This window comes from Vigna angularis, chromosome 10 (genome assembly GCF_016808095.1).
Source record: "Vigna angularis cultivar LongXiaoDou No.4 chromosome 10, ASM1680809v1, whole genome shotgun sequence".
In the NCBI taxonomy this organism is placed as follows: domain Eukaryota; kingdom Viridiplantae; phylum Streptophyta; class Magnoliopsida; order Fabales; family Fabaceae; genus Vigna; species Vigna angularis.
In genome coordinates, this window is record NC_068979.1 from 4492657 (window position 1) to 4509805 (window position 17149).

At 30.8% G+C, this 17149-nt stretch overlaps 1 protein-coding gene across 1 annotated transcript; it reads left to right on the plus strand.

Annotated features, from left to right (window-relative positions):
- Positions 1–2514: 2514 nt before the first annotated feature.
- Positions 2515–4087, plus strand: LOC108335120 (probable xyloglucan endotransglucosylase/hydrolase protein 6; the record flags this gene model as incomplete). The annotated part of the gene is made up of 4 exons (XM_017571059.2): positions 2515–2773; positions 2872–2972; positions 3061–3257; positions 3344–4087. Coding segments are annotated over 4 exons (948 nt in total), but the record flags the coding sequence as incomplete, so codon positions are not given.
- Between the last annotated feature and the right edge of the window lie 13062 nt (positions 4088–17149).

Here is a 17149-nt window from a genome sequence, read left to right on the forward strand (position 1 = left end):
GTATTTTCTAGCACTTTTATTAACAGGAATAAAATTTTTAAATGGAATCTTAAATGAAATTTTGAGTTAATAAGAATAAAAATATATATTTTTCTTATAAATATTAATAATTAAATAAAATATTTATTTAAGTATGGACATTACGTAAAAGTTCTAAAAAATCTTAAAAATAATAAAGCCTTACATAATAACTTTTGTAGTTGAGATGATTAAAAAAATATAGTATAAAATTATATTTATTCTCTTTGTTTTCTGCATTAAAGAGAATTTTTTAAGTTTATAGAAATAAAACATTTTTCTTTTAATATGATTATTTTAATATCTTATATATATATATATATATATATATATATATATATATATATATATATATATAAATGTGCATGTATATGTATATAATTGATATGTAATATCATGAAACTAAAAGTTCATCTCTTTCATTTTCTTTTTATTGTTTTTTTCTATTATCCTATTTCTTTATCTCTTTAATTCTCCACTTTTCTCTACATTTGTGATTCTGTTTGTCATTTATTTTACAAACAAATCTCAACATTAATTCTACTCCATCATAATTGAACCTAGAGTAAATTTCTTTTTTATCTAATATTATTATTTTCTTTTAGTTTGTTTACTGAGTAATTGGCAATTTCTTTTGTTTTATTACTCCAGTGTGTGAAGCATTCTTTACAGTAACCAATGTTCTTAACGCATTTCCCTTTTGGTGTTAGTATTATTTCTTTAAAATTAAGGATAGAATTAAAAATATCTTCTTCCACCCCATTTTTTTTCTGTCATGAGTTCGTATCTCCTATCTAGATATCGCAGGTGTGATATTTTTTAATATATTAGTAATTTTTCAAATATTTATTATTTTAATTTGTAATGTTTTTATTTTTATTTTAACAAAATAGAAAAGTAATCCAATAAATTTTAAAAATATTATGATGATTAATTGTGTTTATAATATTAAAATAAAATAAAATTAGAAATAAAAAATATATATTAAATATGAAACATAATAGTAAAAAGAAGTAAAGGAGTTACAAGTTAAAATATATCTTAATAATAAATTAGAAACTCTTAAAATAAATTATTATAAAATGGTTACTAAATATTTTTGTATTGATTATAGTAACTCATAAACCAGTTAAATAAGATAACTTAAAGTCATTGATCATGCAACACATACTTAATTAATATATTTAAATTTACAAATATATCAAATAAAAAATAATTGTAAATGATCTGCACTAGTAAAAAATAGTTTAGTAAAACTATGTGTTTATTCTAATTTGATAGCAAATTATTTACTTAACTATAGAAGATGAAATAAGAAATAGCTCATATTTCCTTATATACATTGATTTGTTGTGAATTAACTTGATGCAATAAAATATACCAAATAATTTTATATACATACATACATATATATATATATATATATATATATATATATATATATATATATATATATATATATATATATATATATATATATATATATATATATATAAAAGAATAAAAAAACAATTCTTAATGGCAACATATCTTTCTTTCCCTTTACCTGAATATTAAGGGAGAAAAGTTGAAGAATAAAGTAGTTACAAGTTAACTAATATACTTGCTTTTACTTTATATGGCATCTTATTTTAAAAGAAAAAGAAAGTAAACATGAATGAAATGTTTGATAAAATAAATGGTTTCGCATATCATTACTTTATTTTAACTTATTTATTATACATTTTATTTTCACCATAGTGTAAGAATGTATGTTTCTATCGACCATTGTTGGAAGAAAACATTAACTTCCTTTCATCAGAAGTTTTGTTTGCAATAATAAGTATCATAGGAAATATTTTTGTTCGTTTTAAAAAAACCAAATGACTGCATATTTATTGTCATTCAAATTTATAGTTTGTTATTTTTCTCGTTAAATCATTCATATTTTTTTCTTATAACAGTTCAAACAAGAATTGAAACCTGTAACCTTAAGGCTATCTATTCCAATTCCAACCAAGGGAATAAAAATACAATAGGGTAAAATAAAGTAGTCATATTTTATTGAATTGTTTGATAAAATGTGGTGTATTATACTATCGTTATTGTCCGTCTAAGTTAGAACATGAGAATTGAAGTTGTGTTTTTGCGTCAAAATTTGAATTTCTTGTCGCCATAGGAAGATTGTTGAAAACTTGAACGGAACAGAGAAAAAAGAAATGATGCATGAATATGAATTAACTGGAAATGAGCAGCATTTGGGTTGAATATAGAATAGAGTTGCCTCAAACACACATTCGGTACATGTATGCTTCTCTGTCTTTTAACCATTAATATTGTTCACTTTCACTGGGTTACATACAATGCACACGCTCAGAAAAATGATTAGGCAGCAGAGGACAAAAGTGGTGTGCCAAGAATGAATAGTGTAGGCCCTGCTTATTGTTTGCCAAAAGCTGGATCGAAAGCTATGCTGTTGTGACACTTTTCAATTTCAATCTCAAAGCTCCTATATAAATAACACACTTTCCTCCCTCCACTTGCATTCCAATTTTACCTATATCTTATCAGTTAAACATATCCATGGCCATCATCAACGCTTTTGGAAACATTGATCTCTATGTTTTTTTACTGTCATGGTTTCTCGTATCTGCCGTGTGCGTTTGGGGACGACCAGCCACTTTTTTGCAAGACTTTCAAATCTCCTGGTCAGAGTCTCATATCAAGCAAATTGATCAGGGCAGGGCCATCCAACTCATTCTCGACCAAAACTCTGGTTAGCCACTTAACCTTAACATATGCCTTACTAAAAGGCAGAAAAATTAGTTACTTACTGTTTACCACACACATTCACACTCTCTGCATAATTTACAGGTTGCGGTTTTGCTTCCAAGAGTAAGTACATGTTTGGCCGTGTTAGCATGAAAATCAAACTTGTACCTGGAGATTCTGCAGGAACCGTCACTGCATTTTATGTGAGTCAAAATCTCCTTATAACATCCATTTACCATGTTTAAAGAAAAACAAGGTTTGAACTTCTTGGTTGGTGAATTATCATTGTAGATGAACTCTGACACCGACACTGTACGTGATGAGCTGGATTTTGAGTTCTTGGGGAACCGTAGTGGTCAGCCTTACACAGTTCAGACAAATATCTACGCTCATGGAAAAGGGGATAGAGAGCAAAGGGTGAACCTCTGGTTTGATCCTTCCGCGGATTTTCACACCTACACTATCATGTGGAATCATCACCATATTGTGTAAGATATTATACATTGGAATAATAATGAACGAACCAAGCATGTTGGCACTTAAAATTTGACATTACACACATGTTGCAATGCAGGTTCTACGTTGATGATTTTCCCATTAGAGTGTACAAGAACAATGAAGCGAAGGGAATCGCATACCCAAAGATGCAGGCTATGGGAGTGTATTCGACGTTGTGGGAAGCTGATAACTGGGCAACAAGAGGGGGATTGGAGAAAATCGATTGGAGTAAGGCACCATTTTATGCATATTACAAGGACTTTGACATTGAAGGGTGCCCAAGTCCAGGACCTGCTAACTGTGCCTCTAATCAAAGTAATTGGTGGGAAGGAGCTACATACCAAGCTCTTAATGCCATGGAAGCTCGAAGGTACAGGTGGGTTCGTCTTAACCATATGATCTATGATTACTGCCAAGATAAGCCAAGGTACACGGTCATCCCACCAGAGTGCCTTGCCGGCATTTAAACCCAAAATTCACTTCAATTCTCCATTCTCTGCTGTAAAAAACTATATATATCTATATATATAGTTTCAGTTTATCCCATGTCCCACGTCTATCCAATTATTTCAAGTCTTCCGTAAAAACACGTGAAATAAATGTACAACAACAAAACTAAAGGTAAATAATTGGTCCCCATACCCATGGATAAATTCAAATCAACGCTTTCATTTTGTTGTTGTTTTGTTTTGGGGGAGAGGGCAAATGATTCCCGTGTCTGTGGGGACGAGGGCTGTGTTCGACTACAAGAGTATAAGTCAAAAGCCATTTCTGTATCCATTATGCAATTGTATTTTAGTGCGAATGATTGACGATGATATTTTTGGGTTTGTGATCTACCAAATTTCAGTGTGTAAGACTTCCTCAAGGACAGCATAATTCGTCTACAACATTAAACATCATCTATCATTTATATTCCTTTTTATAATCATTCATTATGATGTTTAAAATTTTTACGCAAATGAATAAAATAAATAAATTGCGAAATTCATGAGATTCCTCTTCCTCCAACCCAAGGATCTAGTAAAAGGAACACACTCGAAATACTGATTAATGAATGAATTATTGAACAGGTGAATTGCTGATTAAACAAGTTGACCCATTTACAAAATCTGATTTTAGTTTCTGAAAAAACCTTTTCTACCCATCTTTTTATAGTATTTATCATCAACTATAGTTAATTTAATACTAAAATGAAAAAAAATGAATTGGCATAATTAAGACAATAAAATATAGTTAGTTTAATATTAAAAATAGAAAATATTTTTGAATAGAAATACAAATTCTTGGTTAAAAAAATACATATTGTACTGTGACGGCCGATTGGCTGTAAACGGATGGACGGTCACACGAACATACCAAAGGTCAAACCAGATCGGACACTTTCAGTGAAAAGGAACACATTAAGGCAATTGGACTAAAGCAGCGATGTATGAACTGGACGGTTGTGGGTAAGACGTTTGGCCTTCTACGCAAAGATTAAGGTAATTAGTACTTTAGGGTATTGGGCTGAGATTGGACTACTGAACGAATAACTCACTAACTTTAGCATCGAAGAACCTTGGTTAGGTACACCTCCAGACGATGGATTGAAAACGAAGACCCGAACAGAAGACTATTCCAGAACAAATTGTGTAGGTATTAGAAATGACTCGAACTCATCCGAAACACATATAGTATTTATAATTATCTTGTTTATATTAAATAAGAAATATATTACTTAATTAAATTATATGCTTAAAAAATCTAACTTTCTTAATTTGAATCATGCTTTATTATTTTATTATATTAATAATTTTAACTTTTAGGTTAATTAAGGTTGAGAACAAAAAGGATTAGTTAAAAAATATAAAAGATTTAAAACTAAAAAATAGTTTTGTAAAAATTAAAAGAACATATAATTATATTTAAATGGACTTAAAAATATTTAAATCAGCACTGTTCATATAGATTTATTTGAATTTAAAAGTTCAAATGCACAGTTGAGCATTTAAATGTCCCGAAGTCTGGCTAATCTTAAAAGCATTACTTGCGATGTCTAAATTTTAAACAAACTACAAAAACATTTAAAGGTGAAGATCTAAGTAAACTAATCTGCTAAAAGCTGTGCACCTATGCTCCAAAGTCCAAAACCAAGTGAAAATCTCTAATTCCAAGTAAATCCTACTATCAAGATTGAGTTTTCTTACATTTTTAAGAAGACACTTACAAAACATTCACATGGCAAGTGTGCTAGATCCATCACAATCATCAATCAAGAACAAGAAGCAGCGGTAGTAGAGCTTCGAAGAAGAGGGAAGAAAATGAAAAGGTTTGAGGGAAAATTTCAAGAGTATAGAGCATTTCTATACATGGAGGATTTAACTGAGAAACATTTTACTACTGTCAATTTTAAAAAGTTTAACATGCATAATTTTTGGTCCACTTTCACTTACATCACATAAGTATCTAAACTCCACCATGCGTGAAATATTTATTCTTGAAGTTATTAGGTCTATTTAGGACGAGGTTTACTAAAAAAATACAATACTACTGAGATACGAATGTCACTCTAAAAAATTGACACTACACTCTATTTAAAATCTTAAAACAATATCTTAACACAATATCTTTATGAATCTTTAACTTTTACTTTTTCGTGTCCACTTAATGTGAAACTTAGTCATACTTAGGATTCTAAGAGTACAAAGAAACATTAGGATTGAAAACTTGTTAAAGTTATTAAAATCTTTGAGTTGCATATATAATATATCAGTTCAAACACCTAAACCAGGAAGATGAAACAGTAACTCTCGTACCCTCCAAATAACTTCAAAATTTAGGATTCTTAATAGACGTAGCCGACAGCAACATATGTACTCTTAAAGAGGTGGCCTACAACAACAAATTCCAAATAAATAGAAATTGACTTGTTCAAAACAGAAATGCAACTTGTTCGAAGAAGAAAATATAAAAATACTAATTAAATTCCAACATTTCTAACTGTACTTTCCTAACGAAGGTGACCTTACTTTCCACTTTTGTCAATTTAGCGGAGAGACTTGTGGTCAGCAAGAGGACTGAAATTCCAGCAACAAGATAAGAAGATTGTGAATAAGCTCTTCCGAAACCCCTGCATGCTGAAAATCTAGTGGTTAAACATATATAGTTGTTGCAATCACCAAAATCAATTATTAGGTCTGCTATGCACTAACAAAGTAAACTCTCTATAGACGCTGTTTTCTTCAGTTTTTGTTTTCAAGTAGGAGGTTGGCACGTACCTTTCCGTCCTTCTTTTCTTCACATCTTTTCAAACTCACTTAATTCTTCACCCTCGCTTGGTGCATTACGCAAAGGAAAAAAAAAACGTGTCTACTGCTATTGTATGTCATTTCTCTTATGCAACGGTCAACCTAAAAAAAAGATATGTTAATTATGATTTTTGTTTTTGAACTATATCACGATTTTAGAGTTTATTTTTATTCAAAATTATGATTTTGTTCAATATTCTATACTTAATTACTTAATGAATCAATGAAATCATCATTACTTGATGTTAATTTTTTTGTGAAAACGACATTACTATTTGTGTCTTAGTCTGTCTTTCTAATTGATGAAATGGCCAAAGATAGTTTCCAATTTTCACTGTGACATCCAGCTGTAGCAGGATTTATGATGGCAGACCACCTGAGTTATAAAAACATTAGCATATTCATGTATTTCTTTAACTAAAATTGTCTCAAAATCGAATTTGATTCCTTTTGTCTTTAATTAGCAACAGTGCCAATGATCAAGAAAACAATAATGGTTGGATTGGATATCATAAACAGTAAATCTTTCTATTTATTATATTTTTGTTGTTGACAACAAGTTTTTTTAAATAACTCACTGGTATTATAACTGGTTATAGTTTACATTCATTAGTACATTGATTATTTATAAGTCCTTAGTCGTGATTTTTCTTTGTCTTGTCCTTCAACCACATGCAATAAACACTACGTACTACTAACAAAATATAACTAATGAACTTTATAATTATTATTAAGAAACACTCTTATCTTTTTGTCATTTTCTCAACTACGCTCATTTAAGTTTATCTAAAAAATCTCTTGTAAACGTAAATGCGTCTTTTATTCATCATCTCAGTTCTTTCTTGACTTCCTACATGCACTAACTTCTCTCATATCATACTTGCTCTTTATATTAATAGTCAAATTTTTCATTTTCTTCATGATTGACTTTGTTTTTATTGTGACTAACTTATTCTTTTCATTCTTAATGAGGATTTGTTCTTAACTAGGTTATTTGTCATCTCAATGTTCAATTTGTTATTCTCTTTAGCTAACTTTTCATCGACAATCTTTTGCAAAATGTCCAACCTTACCACAATTGAAGCACTTAACTCATTTGCACACTCGATGCCTAAATTGCTTGAACGACCTCCACCCCCATTGACCTCGTCCTCTTTCGCGCCAATTTTGTTGGCTAGAGTGCTCTTTCTCCTCTTCCTATCTACGACTTCTACTACTAAGAATGCTTCCTATATTTCCTCAATATTGTCTTCTGCCTTGAGTGTTCTAATCTTTATTTGGAGTAGTTTATCAAGCGGCTCATTCTTCTTCTTCTTTCCCTACATTGACAAGTCCTAGGACTCCTCAATAGTGCATACTATATACTAAAAGTCATTGGCTATAATGACTTTAAAAAAATTTCCACTACTCAACAAGTGGGTAGTGTTTCTTCATTCCTTCCAAGTTAGTTTTTCACTGTTTTAACTTGAGATATGTACTTGATTACTCCCTTAGTCTCCTTCTCATGCTCTCCAACTATCCCCTAAGAGTTTGACGCCAAACCTGCTTCACTCGATCATCCCTCTTATACTCCTTCTCCTAAATGTTTCACACTTCTTTTGAAGATTTTTAACTTGCAATCTTCTCAATGCCGGACTCATCCAAGTTTGGTACATGATATACAAAGTTGTTTTGTCCCTTCACACATGCTTTTTTCAACGTTTTCAACTGGACATTTGACCAATTTATGTTGTTGACTGGTTCTTCGAAATCATCTTCAATCAACTCCCAAATTTCCTAGGAGCAAAAAAGAGTCTTTATCTTCATATTCTAATTATCATAATTAGTCGCCTTTATAAATTGAGTAGGGACATATTATCTGAAAAGTTGACCATCTCACTTAAGCTTTCTAGATTTTAAACACTCTCAAGCTCTTTCTCTTGAATATTCTGACACTCACGCTCTCAAGCTCTTATACTAATTTATTGAGAAGTCTTTCTTGAATAACTCACTAGTACTAGGTAATACAATAATTAGTACATGAACTATTTATATGTCATTAGTGGTCATTAATCTTGATTCTTCGTCCACATGCAATCAGGCCATTATGAATCTATGGTATCAGCCTTACTTTTCATATGTAAGACATTAGTATAGCAGCATGGAACATGTAACTTCATCAAAATGGAAGCAACTCTCATGAAATCATGCAGCAGCTATGCTTTGACATCATCTTTTTTATGAATGTAGTACTAAAACCAGTTATATTTTCACGAGATGTTTCAACCCTTATTGCAAGCGATGCATGGATAAATTCAAAACCCCGGAACAAACCTTGGATGATGCGCAGCTCAAAGATTTGATTGGGTAACTAGAGTTTCATTGATTGCACCTCATATTAAAGCTTCATTAGCTGCATTGATACAAATAGAGAAATGATTAAAACGAATTGTTGAACCTTCCCTGATTTTATCCCCATGCGCATTGCAATTTGCAATGAGGACAGATTTAACGGAGGGGGGAATCATTTAAAAAAAATATTACCTGTATAAATGCTTAGGTGATTCATCATGTCTTTGTCTTGGGTGTTGGGTTTTTGTTTTCTATATAAAAATAAAGAAGAGTTAAACATAGATAATATAAAAAAACAATGACAAAATACCTATTTGAATGCTGATGCCCCTCTAAAGAGACAAACGACTGATTCATACAAAAATGTCGATTCTGCACACGCGTTTGTCTGCAACTATATTAAGTGAAGACATTTTGAAATTTCACTTCACTCTTCTCTTACGTATGTTCAGTACAACCTCTTTATTTTAATTTTTTTTCTGTGAGAAAGCAATAGAAAAGAATAAAAGAAGTAGTTTATGCGTTGGTGGGAAGGGTAGAAGAGAGTGAGGAGAGAAAAATGTTAGTATCATAGCTGCAGAAGAAGAACAAGAAAAATAGGACAAGAACAGAGAACATGTACACGACCCCAAGCCGAAAAGGGTAAGCACAGAACCATCCCTTCTGCTACACAACAAAACGCAACAAACTGCTCGGACCAAGATTCTCTTCTTTTTTATTGCCTCTTCTTCCACTTCACCATTTTATCTAAGATTAAAATCTCCAAACTCATTCGCCTTTTCAACACTCTCACATTCCTACAAAACACAATTTCAACACTTTTTCTTTTGTATAATTATTGGTGCAAAAACAATGCCAAGTTAAATAATTTTATAATTTATTAATAAATAAATCCTTTTATGGGTACTAGTTATTATTTTGTGCCCACCAAACTTGTTGATTAGATTTTTGAAAAATTGTTTAAGCTTAATTTATAAGATTGAGTTTAAATATTTTAAAAAAATGTTTAATCCTTTTTTTTTTGTACCGTTCCAGTCAGATATCCCTGTAAGGACTTGTAGTTACTCAATGATAATGTAAATATTTTTTTTATTAATTCAAAATCTAATAGTAATAATAAAAATAATAATATAGGTATTTTTTAAATAATATAAATTTAACCAAATACGTTATTATATAATACGCGACAAAAAAAATATTATCATTCTTGCGGTATATTTTTTATTGCACTATTACAATGTTTATTTTCTTGTAGCTAATTGCCTAAATTTGCAACTCTTATTTTAAAACATAGGAAAAAACTATGCAAAATCAAGTGCCCGAGATTTTTTTTGTTCCTTCTTATTGTTGCCAAAATAAGTTGAGAACCTCTTTTGAAATTTAAAAGGGGTGTGAGCTCGGCCCACGTTCTTCTTTTTTTTTTTTCAAAAAGGAATTGCAAAGTATTCAAGATACATAACACGTAATATAAAATTTATTATGTATTTTAAAAAACAGTTCATGAAAAGTTACTGAAAAAACCTTTGGAAGAATATATTTTTTCGAAAAGTATCTCTAAATAAAAAAAAATTACAATATTTTCAACTTTACAAGTATATTCAACATTTCAATTGTACTAATATTTTAAAGTTTTTAAATTATCCATGAATTATTACAGTCAAAACTTGTTAAAGTTTAGTTTAATTTATCTAAATAATTAAACCTAATGAATTTATTCAGCTTAAACAAATAATTAACAAATTGAAGGCGTGTAATTGAGAGATATTTGTAATGGGTAATCAAACAAAATTAGCATCTATTGCAGATGGAAAAGAGATTTAAGAAGAGTTAAAAAGAAGAATTAATTATGATGGAGGCATGCAAAGCAAGGAAGACATCCAATAGGTGTTACTAAAACAAGGGACAGCTCATGTATAAACATGTCAGATAAGAACAGAAAAAAGAATCAATATTTTAGGCAATATTTTATATGCCGGATATTTCTTCCATGTTTCAGAAACAAAAACATCCAAACAGGAACAAAGGGAATAGCAGATTCCTTTAGCCCTTTCTGTCCTTCTTCTTCTAAAACCAATACCCTTTCATCATCACTTTCTGCCAGGCCCCACATTCCACCATCTTCTCTCTACCGATTATGCAGAGGATTAGCTCCTGATGGCACGCCTCTCTTCTCCTCCAACTCTGCTTTCCCATTCCCAGACACATTCTTCCGTGGGCTATTATACCTTGTGAAATTCAAGAAACCACCGGCCACACTAACAAACCCACTGTTACAGAATATCAGCAGTAGAACCAGCAGCACCGAAAGAGCACCCATTTCACTCGTTAGCATAACAACACGTGAACCCAGTTGTTTTGTACACGATTTTAAGAGAAATTGCAGATAAATGTGAATGATGTGATCACAAAGGCGATTGCTTTAGGATAGACAGCACTCGGAAAACTATGGCGTTGCTTTCGAAAGCGATGTCTCTTAGCAGAAGCACTTTCCAGGAAGGGAAAGAAAAAGTATGTAAAAGACTAGGAGGGCAGTAGGTGACACGTGCATATGCATGAGATGAGAGTGTTTTATGCTAAAGTTGATGTTTGGAGAAAAGGGTATGGATTGAACTGAGAAGAGGGAAGGTGATGGAGGAGGAGATGGTGTGTTGAGTTGGGTTTCGTACGAGTTATGAAAAAGAGTAGGAAGTGTGGGGGAAGTTGTGATTAGAGTGAAATGGTATTTGAGTGAAGGCATGCAGAGGCAAATGGCAATGCGCAATATCTTATATGAATAATGGTAGTGATGGGCATCTTGGAAGTTCGCGGCAACCTTTTTAAGAGAAAAGCCTCTGAATCACACGCCAGGGAGAGACCTTGTCCAGCATGACAACAGTTTTGATACTTTCTATTTGTTTTCTTCTCTTCTTTTTGGAGGGAGGACACTATCATGGCTTATAATATCATCACTCGCACCTGCTTTTCTAACCACTTTGTTTTTCTATTTCTTTATTACTAACATACAACCAATACCTCCCAAATCAAACTAAGCTAATAACAACGTTTGTTTCTTCAATAGGTCCCGGGAAACCGTGCATTTGGTTATCGATCGAATGCACAACATTAATAGCTTTATTCTTTTTTCTTTATCTTGTTTACTTTTTGTTTTTTAATTCTCATGCATTCACACATGCTTGCTCAGGGTTCTAAGAATTTAAGCAACTCTTGAAGTCGCTCCCCATCATACGGTGTTACGGCCTAGCACTTTGGCATGGGGAATTGCTGGCTTGTTGTAGAGGTAGAACAAAACGTCAATGTTTCAAAAATTGCAGAAAAGAAGCAGCTGAGGCGCATGACCATTGATCACAGAACACGCTCAACTTAAGGGTAAATAATGGTAGGGTATGACCAAAGATAGAAGGGCCTCGTGGTCGTGATCCCCAATGTTGGGCTTTCTGGTTAGCACAATTTTGACAAGTGACGAAAAAACTTGCATCACACTCATTTGGAATTGAAGAAAAAGACTAGATGTTTCTTTCCTAGTGTGATTGATTGGTTTTCCAAGGCTTAGATCAATAGCTTCCCATTTAGACCATAATTTATTCTATTTAGCTTCTGCTTTTTTTGGGGGTCCTAACTATAACTTGAATATATAAAAAAGGACAAAGCAGATCATGATAGCAGGGGATGGGGTTCCAAATTCCAATACCCATACCAATAATGTATTGGGCCCAATCATTAGTGTTTGCAGACAACAAAACAATTTCCAATCGGGAAAAAAAATCACCCTTTCATTGATTATTAGGATCTGTCCAAGTTGAGTTTTGGGCCACCCTTGTGTGAGCACTTGGGCAATGTGGTGTGTTAGTCCGTCAAACACGGCAATGTATCGACTTAATAATGGGTCATTCAATCTTCTTCAACTTTATTTTTCATTTTCAATGGATCAGTATTCAACTCACATAATTTCTTCTAACCAATTTCATACAACCTCACTCAATTCATTAAATTTACAAACTATAAATATTTTACATCAATTTTAAATATTTTAAGGAATTTGTAGTATTGACCCTGTATTTGCTACCCCGCATCCCATGAACCACTCTACGTGACCAAACAATTTCTTTTTCCATAACAAATAATATATACATTTCTATATGACCTTTAGCATTACTCAAATTTTATGTAACACTCGTTTCTTGTTGTGTAGCACCTTCATTTTATATTTGACTCACTACAATAAATATTTTTATTAGCGTTAATAAAAGGTCTACACAAAGATAAAAAAAGAAGAAGAAGAAAAGCACATGCTAATAGTTAAGTAATGTTACCTAAAAACTTACTCTTAAATATTATGATGTTTTGTGCTAGTTTAGGAAATCGATTTTAGTAGTGTCAGATTGGTCCTTTTTAACACAATTTATATAAATTATTTTCTACTTATTAATGAATAGTTTAATAATGATTTGATAAGTCTAATAAACATCAATTAAATTTCCCTATAATAATCTTCAGAGTATATTATTTTAAAAAGTAAATTTTAAGGTTAACACAATTTTACCAATATAATATTTAATTTAATATGACAAATGATGAATCTTTGTTTGTCAATTTATCTGTATCAATTACGAAAATATTGCCTTCTTTACTAACCTAATCATCATTGTTTGTAAACATTTTACTACTGGCAGACCAAGTTTAACTGAATGGGGAAACTTTGAATGTTTTTTTGTCGTAAATACAATTTCTTTAACTTGATTGGTACAACCTGAAAAATAGATAAAAAAAACAGTACATTTTAATCCTTTCTCCTTCATTGAGTTTGTATTTGCGATCATCTACTGTCAAATGCATGCAACTTGGAATTTTATATATTTGAATTTAATTTAGTTGGCAGATGATCACTAAATATGCATGGCATGATTTGAAAGGCTGCTGCAAAACTCCTTGCCAGCATTTATGACATCCTCAACAATGTATTAAATGCATTAAAGATAATTTGATTACTACTCACGCTAGGAGGCACGAAATTCTTGATTGCAAGCCACGCAAATCGAAAAAAAAAAACTATAAACTCTTGGTCTCCACAGAAAATTCACAAGAAATGGTGTTATATGTACCAATATTTTAGTTAAAATTAAAGACTTATATTATAAAATTTTACGATTTTACACAGTATAGCTGAATAAAATCACTAGGATAGCTGAATAAAATTGTAGAATCATTGCACCAACACTTCTTTACATTTTTGGGTGAATCAATTTATTTCAAATAAAACTTAAACTTGATTAAAAGTTAATATAATTAAAAATTAACGCGGTTATATATATATATATATATATATATATATATATATATATATATATATATATATATATATATATATATATTGTCAAACAACATCCATTTAAAAATTAATATAATTAAATTCAACCTTTACTTATTTACTTGTCGAATGAGGTTTTAATTAAAACAAAATTCATACTTTATTAAAAATTAAAGACATATTTTGCTATATCCTTCGCCTTCTTATATAAGTGATTTCAATTAAAATAAAACTCAATTAATATATATATATATATATATATATATATATATATATATATATATATATATATATATATATATATATATGAATGCTATTTAGTATTTAAAAAATACTGTTTAAGGTATAATTAATTATTCTTAATTCTATTATATTTATATTAAAATTTGAAATAATTAACTTTATTAATTAAAATGATATAGATTCTTTGATTCTACTACATTTATTACTCGATAATTGATATATTGAGTTGTTTTTTTTTCTGTTTTCATTTATTGTTGTTTTTGTTAATTTTTTTTATGTATAATTATATTTTACTTTTTAACATCATTAAAATGAAAGACAAACGGTACAAAAGAAAAAAAAAACGACACAAGAACATTAATATTATTTTTTATTTTTTATGTGTATAAAATAAATTATTTTTTTCTTTTTTTAATGATTATAATTCATTTATTGTCACTTAACTTTTATAAGATTTAATATTTACTAATAATTCTTAACCAGTGCCTGGACCATATATATATAATATATATATATACTTTTTCGGAAAATTTATCGATTCCACGGTTTTGTTGATCCTATAATTTTGATTTTAAGTAAGTTATATACAATATATACATCAATTTAGTTGACGTGAGTGAATTCAAGAAAACTCCTCCAATTAATACAAATTGAACTTGTACTCTGTGAAGTTATATTACAGCTAACCTCTTAATTAGGTTGATGACTAAGTTGAACTGTTTTCAAACGTTATTAAATATATTGAAACTAAGGATGACCATGACATGGCACTGACAGAGTTGATGTGCATCATTGACAAAAGTAATTATTTTAAATAAATAAACATAATCTCTTATAAAGGAGCGTATACGACGAGTCAAAATAAAATACCGGTGTTACAAAAATTAGAATTGACTATGACCATCACAATCTGGAAATTCATCCAATAATTGTTTCATGGGATTGTGTGTATAATAAGGTTGACAAGTACGTACGTCGAGGAGATTAAATCTGGGACTCAGTAAATGCGTTACGTGTGTGCAAACATGGTAACAAGGTTTCTAGATCTGCGATCGTGATTACAGTAGCCACGTTAAGGTTTTCTGAATTTATTTTACTGCATTGCAAGTTCATTTGTCCGAAATTAGCCAAGTGTAGATGATGAGAAGGTACGTCAAAGGACAGAGTGGTCGGTAGGTACATTAAATAGTACAAGTACCAAACTCGAGTTCTGTATTCTATGACAGTGTTGTTGGGTCCTGGAATCGATCATCGTTCTAGAAATTTATAAAATTTATAAAATAATGATAGATGGAATTGGAGTTGAAGGAGGGCATTGAAGTGGGTAGACTTACGATAGCGATGGATTAACATGGTGATTTGAAGGAGAGGACGCTGATTTGCAGTTTCGAGGAAAGTGGCTTTATTTTCCGGAAAGTCCTCTCATGATATTGATTGGTCCACAGCATGATGAATGATGTTTGGAGTTGAATTACATTATTGTATTATCCGAATGAAACCCAACGGTATTTTATGTATGTATGTATGTACCAAGTTTGTTAGATGTTTGATGTTAGATGTTAGATGGTAGGAAGTTGTGACTCATCAATAAGGGGTCGTAATTGGTAGACAGAGGGTGTTTGAAATATATATTAAAACTGAATTTGAAATTCTGTACACTGACTGACGGAAAAGAGGTATTGATGAGTATAGAAATGGCAGGGTTAATATGAGGGCTTCGTGCCAAGCTAACCCAACTACAATAAGACCTTTGGTTAAACCAAATCTCTTTTTGATTTTTCAGTTTTTGGTTTTTAAGATTTTTGGCATTGGGCCATCACGTGGGATCTGACCCACAAGTCCCCTTAAAGGTAAAGCACCTCACGAGACGCCACCATGAATGCACAACATAAAATTAAAAGATATATAAATAAACACTCATAACATTAAATGGCATCAAAATTATTTATAAATATTATTACATAATGAAAAAGTCATGGATATTAATAAAGTGTTTGAAAATGATGGATATACATTCATAATTGTCCTGTGATTAATCATCTCTTATTTAAAACTCAACCATCCATTTCTCTCTCTCTCTCCTATCCCTATGTCTCTCTCATTCGATTTCTCTTTAAGCAACTGATTTCCAGACACAAACACGTGAGCTAACTTCCCTATCCTCACCTTGGACCTTTCCTTCACTTAATCATCACCTCCCATCCCACTCATAAAACTATTCAATTCTATTTTTCATTATTTTACCTTTCTATCTCTATATTTCTACACCACCAAATGTATCATAAATTAAATTCAAATATTATTTTCTTAATCTGCATAAATATGCAATTAGCGATTGACTTAGTATTCCTTTTACTTTTATTTTGTTACCGTGCCGGTTTTCTATCTTCAACTATGATTTTTTTCTCCGGTTGTCATCGTATCTACTATAATTTCTTTTTATTTCACTCTCCAACTGTTTTTTTTTTCCTGACCAAGAATTTACCCAAGTCTTCTTTACAATAATAATCTCAAATTACAACTCTGACTTTATAACTTACTAATAAAGTTTGACCTGTTGTCACTATGATGTCAATCGTATATTTGAAGTTTACTTTGTTCACTGAATTCTAAATAATCACATTACAAAATTCTGCACCCTCCTGGTAGAAGACTGCTAATTTCCCGCTTTCGCCGTATTATAGTCTATCAAACCTAACAATATATTAATTAT